The 9,626-nt window shown below is 59.4% G+C and overlaps 1 protein-coding gene across 1 annotated transcript in view; it reads left to right on the top strand.

The window, feature by feature from the left end:
- The first annotated feature begins 260 nt into the window (after positions 1–260).
- LOC142040043 (protein argonaute-1) overlaps positions 261–9,626 on the top strand; it is a 28,011-nt gene continuing 18,645 nt past the window's right edge. Inside the window, exon 1 of the mRNA XM_075047251.1 lies at positions 261–395. Within this exon, the coding sequence (XP_074903352.1) occupies positions 371–395 (25 nt within the window). The 5' untranslated portion in view covers positions 261–370. The remainder of the gene's footprint in view (positions 396–9,626) is intronic.

Here is a 9,626-nt window from a genome sequence, read left to right as displayed (position 1 = left end):
GCAGGCCCGAGCACCGGCCTTCCACACTACACTACTCCCGGGCGGCGGCAACGCTCGGGTTCCCCTCCCGGTTCCCGCCCTGCCAACCCCGGTACCACCCGGTGTGCGTGTCCGTGTATACATCCCCATCCCTCCCGCTTTCCCCTCGCCCGCCGGGAGCGGGCCCAAAATGGCGGCGGCCCCGTCGGGCGCCGCCTTTGTTGGGCGCGGGGCCGGGCGGCGGCGGCGGCGCCTGCGCGTTGGGGCGCGGCGAGAGGCGGCTGCGGCGGGCGGCGGTGCAGTCACCGGCCCCGGCCCTGCCCGGCCCCTGCCCGCGGCCCCGGCCCCTTGACCGCGGCCCCCGGCTCGGAGCGGCGCCCGCGTGGATGGGATGGAAGCGGGACCCTCGGGAGCAGGTAGCGGTGGTCTGAGGGGGGGGGGGGGGGGGCGAGGCGTGGGGGGCTGGAAGCGTGTGACGGGGGCTGCGCGATGAGGGAGGTTCGGGGTGGGGGGGGGCCCGCTGAGGGGCCTGAGGGGGGGCTGCGCCGTGGGGGTGAGGTGGGGGGTATGGGGGGGGGGCGGTGCAATGGAGGGATGGGGGGGTGCAATGGGGGGAGCCCGCGGTGGGGGGGGAGGGGGAAGAGGGATGTGCAATGGGGGGCTATGCCGTGGGAAGCGGGGGGGGGGCCCTGCGGTAGGGTATTGGGGTGAGGGGGGGGCTGAGGAGGGGTGGGTGAGGGGCAGACCGTGGGGGGTGGGGGGGGGAACGCTCCTGTCTGGGCCTGCAGCCGGCCCGGGGGGGGGGGCTTCAGGGCTGCCCCGTTTTGGGGTGGGCGGCAGCGAGGAGACGGCGAGCTTGTCCCCCCCGGGGTGCCCTGGAGAGGGCAGGAGGTGATGGGGAGGTTGGGGCGGAGGGGGCCGTGCGGGGCAGAGCACCCGCAGGATTGGGGTGCAGGGTTGGGGGGGGGGACGTGTCTGACCCGCAGAGCTGGGAGCGTGGGGTCCATCCGCCCCCCAAAGCGTGGCGCGACCCCTGCGCAAAGGGCCTGTTTCGCACAGAAGAGCGGCAGCATCCCCCCCCCCCCAGCTCCCCATCGTCACCCCCGTGTCCCCCCCCCCCAGCTCCCCGTCTCCCCTCCGGTGCGGTGTTTCGGGGAGCGGGGCACCAGCCGGGAGCTGGCGTGGGGCCGGCGATGCCGCGCGCCGTGACAGCACGAAGCGGCTCCTCTCCCCACGGCGGGGCATGCGCGGAGCCGGGGCTGTGCGTGGCCGGCTGCTGGTGAGGGGCTGCGGGGGGCTGAGCTCCAGAGTCACCCCGTACCCCCACGTCCCCCCACTCCTACCTCCGCACACCCGGCGGGAGATGGGAGCAGCTGGTGGTGCTTTCGGTCTGGACCCTTCGCGGCCAGGGTGTTCCCCAAAACTCGCCCGGCCGGCCATCACGTCGGCAGCCGCTCGCTCCCGTGCTCGGCGTGACCGTCGCGAACTTGTGCTGCTCTGAGTCGCAGAAGGGTTTTGGTGCCTAGAACAAGGCAGGAGGAGGGGAGGGAGCGGTGGGGACTGGGGACCCCTGCCCCTTCACGGCTCTCGTGCTGGCAAGTTTGCTGCCCGCTGTAATGCGGTGGCGTGGCGAGATTTTGACATAAAACTGCTGCGGGTTTATGACCAAACTTTGGACCTTCCTTACGGTATTTAATTTTAAGTGTGGCATGGAGACCTCTTCGTGTCTGTGTTACCTTCTGGCTGCTGGCGCTTTGTGTTTGGGGCTGATTTATTGGCCTCTGGAAGCCGTGATTTGGTGGCTGCGTCGAGGGCTTTGCCGGTGCCTCGGGGTGATAGCGGCACTGCCACCTCGGGGCAAAGCAGATAATGCTGCCGGTGTGCCTGCACCCTCCAACCACCGGCCTTAACTAATTCTGTTAAGGTGCTGGGTGCTTTAAAACAATCTCTCCGATGAGATTGGGCCACGCTCGGGGGGTATGGGTTTGGGGTTTGGTCCCGCTGGCAGCATGGGGGTCCCTGGGGTGGTGGGGGCTGCACTGAGAGCAGGGCTCTGATGCTGCACTTTTGGAAATTTCCCCTTTCCTCCCCAAATCTGACTGGGGGGTGTCTGCTCCCACCCGGGTCACCCTGCGTGCAGCAAAGACGTTTACCCCGTGTTGCAGGAGCCACTGCAGATCCCACCCTGCCTTAGCATCCCTTTGCCTGCGACGGAGCCCGGGTATGGGGCTCATGTTCAAGCTCTGACGATGCCAGGCCGTGACCTGTCAGGGTAATAAAGCACAAACCCAGCGTGTGCCTGGATGTGCCCAACATAAAGACTTTTGGAAAGGTGACAAGGGAACCTGGGACATCTTCTGACCCGCAGGCACTGCTCAGGGAGGCACGCATGCACTAGTTTTAAAAACTGAAGTCAGTTTCCCCCCAACTTTTAGTTTTCTTTATCCCTTGCAAACTTCCTAAATGCTGTTAATCTTAACCGTTGTCTTCCTGTGCTAAACCCTGCAAAAACCCCAAAGCTGTTCCGTCTGTTGGATCTCTTTATCTTCAGGAAACATGAGATTGCACGTGCCTGTTTCTGGGATGGGATTATACCAAGAAACAAAGCTGGGAGAAGCACCTTGCCTGGAGACACGGCGTGTATGATTTATCTCTAAACACTTTTTGCAGCTTCTCTCTAAACCCAGGGAAGAACAGAACAGGGACAAGTTATTAAGATGGCAGACGTTAAAAGGAAGCCAAATCAGGCAGAAAAGCGCTGCTCTTTCAGCAGGGCGAGCTGTGGCGAAGCTGCCTGTGGGTTTTAAACCCCTCACCAGGAGCCCCTGGCCAGTGGCTCTGTGGGGCTGCCTGTGGCACAGTGCACCCACTGCAGGGACATGAAGGGACACGGAAAGGAGCCGGCGTCGCCTTTGTCCTGTCCCCTCTGGCGCTGGGGGCTGCCTTTGTCTGCTGCTTCCAGCTCTGCGCGTCCCTGGCTGCTGCCTGGAAAGTCTGCGGGAGTGGTGCAAGACCAGGAGGGGTGTCAGCCTTTGCCCGGTCCAGGTGCCATTAGCAGGGACCCCAGGTTCATGGTGCAGGGTCACACAGTCCGGACAAGCCGCCTGGTGCGTTCGGCAGAGGTGGTGGCACTCATGGTGATGGGTGCTTCTCACACCCCATCGGAGGGAGCGAAAAGGGGGACGCAGAGCCGCTGGGCAGCCAGGGCTGGCTCAGCAAGACCCTCGTGGGTTGGCTTATGCCGCCACGGGTCAAGCCGTGTCCGTGCCGCTGGCATCACCACACTGTGCCGCTCTCCCTGGAGCCAAAGCAGCTGGTTTGCAGTCCCTGCGAACGAGTGCGATGGAGGTGGCAATGCTCTTGCTGCTGCTTGTTATGCTCCGTTGCAGCATCCGCGGGTTCGCTCTCTGGCCCAGCCTGGGCTGCGGGACTGTGCACACCGGGTGCGGCAGCACTGGCCTCAGCTGTGGTGGGGCAGAACTTTAACTTGACGCTTTCGAGTTTGTCGCCCGCTATTTCCAAGCGGGAAGCTGAGGTTTGACAGGGCGCGACGATGCCCTTTGCAGCGCTTGGCACTCGGGTGTCGAGGATACAAAGAACTAAACTGCTTTCAGAACTAAATACCGTAGTAAGACAGATTAGAGCCTGTTTTGGCACATTTCTTGGATGCAGCCACCACAATGTGGGGCAGGAGCAGCGCTTGGGCAGCTCAGACTTCCCCTTGGAAGATGGGCTGTGGTGCACGGGACGGGTTTAATGCTGCACGTTGACGGCTGCAGCCGGAGCCCTCTGCCCCGCATGGGTGTGATCTACTTAAACTTGGTTTAGTGTCGAACCAAAAAGTGCCTGCAGCCGCCTGAACCTGGTTATGTTCACGGCGACTCGGGAACGAGCAGGCAGCGGGTGTGATGTGTGGGCTGGCAGAGATGAGATGGTGCTTTTTGAAGTCTGGGCTTTGTGGGACGGTGTCGGTCACTGCTTACAGCCGGCGGTTTTGAATATGTTGAGCCTGGAGACTGGGAAAGCTGATTGCTCGCCCTGCCAGCAGTTGCCTTTCCTGCTGGTGCTGCCACTTGCTTTGCCTCCCGACTGGGGGGTTTCTCTTCCCTGGGTGGTTTCTGGGGCTGGTTTAGGGTAGGAAATGGCTCAGGGTGAGGATGGACCACGCTGAGTGTCCGGCGGCGTTTGGTGTGCCGCAGCCCCGCTTCCTCCTCTCTGATTCCCGGCTGTATTTTGGCAGTGCTGGGTGCATGGGGAGGGGGTTGACGGGGACCCGCCACCGCAATAAAACTCCCTTTTGTCTCGGCCTCGTTCCCGTGGCCCCTTGGCTGAATGCGGCGCTGGAGAGGATTTAAATGACATGGTAATTTCATGCCGTCCCACCGGCGGCTTTGCCTGGGTGCAGGCAGCTGTTGGGCAGCAGGTCATGTTCCCCAGCTGTTACCATAAATAATAGAAACAAAGCGTATTCCAGCAATAATTACCCCAAACGGACTTTCACCTTGGCGGCGCTGCCCTCACCGCCGTCTCTGCCTGCCGGTGCTTTGCACGTGCACCCAGCGAAGGGGTGGTGGTGGCAGCGGTGGTGATGCTCCCGGCGCATCCCCAGGGCACGGCTTTTGTGTGCGAAAGTCTGTGATTTCTCCCGGGCCGCTGAATTTATAATGGCAGGCAGATTTCATCCCGCTCACTGGCCGCATTGTGCTGCAGGAACAACACTCGCCCTCCAGCCCCCGGCCCCGGGCGCCCGCATTTACATGACAAAGTGGGAGCCTGTGCAGCTTCGCCATGGAGAGTTGAGGTATGCAGAAGCCCCCCTGTCTCCGGGTGGTTTGGGGCGCTTTTTAATGAGGCTTCTTCTACCAAAGGGGAACTGGCCCATTTTGCCACTGGCCCCCTTTTCTGCTGCTCTGAGCTGCAGCCAGGGGCTGCGGGCACGAGGTGCCCAGGGATGCTGCGTCGTGCTGTCTGGGGTTCCCCGGCACAGTGTCCTCCGAGCCAGGCGGAGGGCGGCTTTCAGGAGGGTTTGCACTGAGGCAAATCATGGGGGTACCCTGTGGTGGGTTGACCCTGGCTGGAAGTCAGGTGCCCGCCAAAGCCGCTCTATCACTCCCCCTCCTCAGTTGGACAGGGGAGAGAAAACACAATGACAGGCTCGTGGGTCAAGATAAGGACAGGGAGAGATCACTCAACCAATTACCGTCACAGGCAAAACAGACTTGACTTTGAGAAAAATTAGTTTAATTTATTACCAATTAAATCAGAGTCGGATAATGAGAAATAAAACCAAATCTTAGAACACCTTCTCTCCACCCCCTCCCTCCTTCCCAGCTCAACTCCACTCCCCATTTTCTCCACCTCCTCCCCAGCAGCGGTGCAGGGGGATGGGGAATGAGGGTTGGGGTCAGTTCATCACATGTTGTCTCTGCCATTCCATCATCTTCAGGGGCAGGACTTCTCCCTGCTCCAGCGTGGGCTTCCTATGGAGTCACAGCCTCCTTCAGGCATCCCCCTGCTCTGGCGTGGGGTCCTCCCCGGGCTGCAGGTGGAGATCTGCTCCCCCGTGGACCTCCCTGGGCTGCAGGGGGACAACCTGCCTCACCAGGGTCTTCACCACCAGCTGCAGGGGAATCTCTGCTCTGGCACCTGGAGCACCTCCTCCCCTCCTTCTGCACCGACCTTGGTGCTTGGTGTCTGCAGAGTTGTTTCTCTTACATGTTCTCACTCCTCTCTCCAGCTGTAGTTGCTGCAGCAGTTTTTTCCCCTTGTTAAATCTGTTATCCCAGAGGTGCTGCCACCGTCACTGATGGGCTCAGCCTTGGCCAGTGGCGGGTCCGACTTGGAGCCGGCTGGCATTGGCTCCATCGGATGTGGGGGAAGCTTCCAGCAGCTTCTCACAGAAGCCACCCCTGTAACCAAAACCTTGCCACACAAAGCCAATACAGCCCTGAGCACTCTGGGGCAGGGACATGGCACAGAAGGGGTGAGCCCAGCCTGCGTGTTCACCAAAGAGCTGTGGGGTCTCTCCCACCTGTGCCGAAGCAGCCAAGGCCAGGTGAGAGCCCATCTCGCACACTGGAGGTGCCAGATACCACAGCGCCCATCGGGCACCGAGCATCACCCCTGGTCCCCCTCCCTGTGCTGGCTGCCCCACATCACCGCTCTTATAAATAGCCGCGTCCTGGGTAGGCACCACTGCACCAGGCTGTGCACAGATAATGGCTTTTTAAAAAAAATCTTTGGATCTCAAAGTAATTTAGAAAGGAAGAGTCATTATCCCTCCCCGCTTTGCTGGGCGAGCTCCGGGCAGGCAGCGCAACCCCTACGGCGAGCCTGGGGCTGGGCTGCTGGGGCGGCTGCTCTGGCTTGTTGCATTCGAGGACCGTGTGTCTGCGGTCGACAAAATAAAACCCTCTGAGTCAGCCCACGGGCAAACTTTCCCATCCTCGACGCTGGTCTTGTGTCCTGTCCTGGTCTTTGCAGAGCATCTCCCTGCCATTGTGGTGCTGCTCCCTCCAGCCAGGCTGCCCATTTATATGATCTTGTGTTTGCAATATCTCGTGGCTCACATCAAACTCCTGAGACAACTTTTGCATTGCTGGAGGCCAACTCCTTCATCTGTGATTCATGATCCTAATTGCAAGGCTTTACGTTCATAAAGCATCTGGTGATCCTCTGGTGAGAGGGTTTGTATGGCAAAGTGTTATTTTCGGGCTGGCTGGTCCAGAGCGCTGGGGTTGCGGGATGGGTGCGGGACCCGTTCAGTCACCCCTCTGCAGCGCGGCTCCTTGCTGGCCCCAAACCTGCTTCAACTCTTCTCCGGCCCCAAAGTGCCACCAGGCAGCTTCTGAGCTGTGGCTGCTGCCCTGCATCTACGTGGATGCCATGGGCACGTGGAGAAGCTGTCCTGCTCGCGCATGGCTGCCGGGATCGTCTCGGGGGTGAGAAGGTCCAGGAGAGGAGAAACTGCGAGTGCTGGCCTTGATGTGGTTGCAGGGAAGGCAGTGGAGAGCTGCTGTCCTCTGGCAGGTCTTCCAAGTGGGCTGCACGGTTTCTCGCTCAAAAGGCAGAGCAGGGACCGGAGGCTCCAGCAGCGCTGGCAAATACCTCTTCCATTGGGAACCATGATTTAAAAATGCATCAGCTTGCAGCCAGGGAGCTGGCGATTGCCAAGAAATGTTCGTCATGTGGAGACATGAATTATACCGCGAGTAGCTCATCTGAAAATGAGTTTCTTAAAATGAGCTGCCCCTGGAGCGCAGCGCAGCCGTTTGTCTCGTGGGTGCTGGTGGCCGCCCTGTCCTGGAGCAGCTGTGAGTGCCTGCAGGGGTGCGAGCCCCGCGTTGGTCTTAGAGATCCCTGTTTTGCTTGTCAGACTGCTCCAAGTCCCATGCTACCTTGTCTGAGGAGGCGCTGGGGCCGGCTTAGCCCCAGGCTTGGGGCTCATGGCAGATTTTGGAGCTCCCAGGCTCCTGCCGCAGGGCAGAAGCAAGAGCAGAGGTTGGCTTTGCAGAAGTTAATGCTGCAGTTCAGCCCTGGATGCTCAGAAGGGTCATCCCGTCCCCTTGGTGTCCTGCGATGTGGTGGCCTTCCATCGGCAGGAAAAGTCTTGCAGAGATGGGTTGCAAAAGTAAAAAGCAAATTTGAAGCTTAGTTTGCTGCTCTTCTGTTTTTCTGCTTCTGATATTTTTAGGCTGGAATTGAAATTCGGTTTTAAAAAGAAAGTGGATGGGAGCAAGGGGTGCTAAGAGCACCATGTGTTCAGGAGCCGAAATTGGAGCCGGGACGCTGTTTGGGGGCTGACTTGGACAGTTGGCCACCCAGATGGAGCACTCTGAATATCCTATATGCTGTGCTCCCCGCACGCGGCCCAGCTGGCTGAGATGTCGCTGGGTTTGAGAAACAGAAGATGCAGATTGGGATAAGTGGAGACGGGCGAGGTGGGAACGGGGCAGGAAGGGCAGATGTCTCCTCAAGAGAGCAGCGGTGTCGAATGCTTCTTTGGCAATATTTTAAGATACCTTTGAGTCCAAGGGTGTGGTCAGTTTAGAAGCGCAGTTCAGTCCTGTGGCCGTGCACTGGTATCTGTCCGTGCATCTCCAGAACTTCAACAGTAAGTCTGTATAATGGGCTTTGTGGAAAAACTGGTACTTTCCTCTTTATGAGTTTGGGGCCCAAGCTGCTTGAAGGGATTGATTTTTTTTCGCTACCTCCCATAATCCATGGGAGGTTTTCATCAAACTGTTCTTAATTTTCTCTGTTTTTTATCAGCATCTTCCCTGGAGTTAGCCTTCCCCATCGATGTGACTTTTTTTTTTCTTTTTTTTCTGAACAGCGGTTGAGAATTACGTTGTGGGAGGGGTTAAGGATAAAACAAAAGTTCAGGTACTGGGACTTGGGTTATCCTGTGACCTGGAGTTCGAAACACCATTGTTAATAACCGGTATAAAACCAAAGCAAGCTGTTATCCTGCAAAATCTAGCAGTTAAATAATCGTGTAGTGCACATGCAATAACGTGTTTCCTGTTTCTTGTGGCATCCTCCCTCCGGCAGTGAGTCGGAATTTGCTGGAGGATGAAGGGGGAAAAAGCACATGTCTGCAGGTCCCTGCTGATGGAGTATCCAGGGAATTGCATCCCCTTGGAGAGGGGCAGACCTGCAGCTCTCTGCTGTTGGAGCCGGTCCTGCTCTCCGCTTGGAGGCAGCTCTGGGGACGGAGGCGGTGGGGCCGCTGCCAACTTCTCGGCCCCTCACTTCGCCTCCGGCAGAAGTCCTGAGTGTCTCGGTGGGGCTGTATTTCTTTTCCCGGAGAAGACGTGGTCCCTCGCTTCCTCCCATCAGGCAGAGCCTCCCCATTGTGCCAGTGCTGGCTTGTAAATCAGCGGGACAGGGGCTGGCCTGGCCACGGCACAAAGGCTGCCTCTGCTGCTGGGGCGTTCTGGCTGAGCTCCCCACGGCAGGACCACCGCAGCCCTGATGCGGGGGCAGAGGGTGCCTGCAAATCCCTTCCCTGCTAAAACCCACCCCGGGTGTTCCATGAGCGGAAGAGCGACATATTTGGAGGAAAACATGTGGAGGCAGGGGTAGAGTGTATCCAACAGCCACAACTGGCAGGTGGAACTGGGCGAGACCTCTCTGTTCGTGGCAAGGCCCCTTGGCAGCGTTAGATGGGTGCTTTCTTCTTTGGGGTTCACAACAGCATCCCATTTCTCCTCACCCCGCGACCTAGCAAGTCCAGTGCCACCTCCCACTCGGCGCTGTGGAACTGTCAGACCCAGGCTATTTTTGGAGCTGCCCTTACAACAAAGCGCTCTGCGCGCCGGAGCCCAGCATGGGTTGGCTTTGATGTTGCCGTCGCTGCCGTGCAGCGGGACAGGCGAGATGCTTAGCCCTCTCTGTGCTTGTTGGTCGGCAAACGCCGTCCTGCGGGATGGGATGCTGGCGATGCCCAGAGAGATGCTGCCAGAGGGTTTCCTCCTGCATGAGCCGGGAAGGGACGGGCAATAAAAACACACTGCAGCCCTGGGAGGTCTGGGCTTGGTCTGAGTGTATCTTCACTAATTCAGTGTGCCGATGTCTCTCACACGCTTCAGGTGAAGTTTGCTGCTGCTGCTGCAGACCTGTGGCAAGCTCTTGGCACAGATATG

Source organism: Buteo buteo, chromosome 16, assembly GCF_964188355.1.
Source record: "Buteo buteo chromosome 16, bButBut1.hap1.1, whole genome shotgun sequence".
In the NCBI taxonomy this organism is placed as follows: Eukaryota; Metazoa; Chordata; class Aves; order Accipitriformes; family Accipitridae; genus Buteo; species Buteo buteo.
The sequence above is the reverse complement of the archived record's forward strand: the minus strand, read 5'-3'. Positions and strand labels throughout refer to the sequence as shown.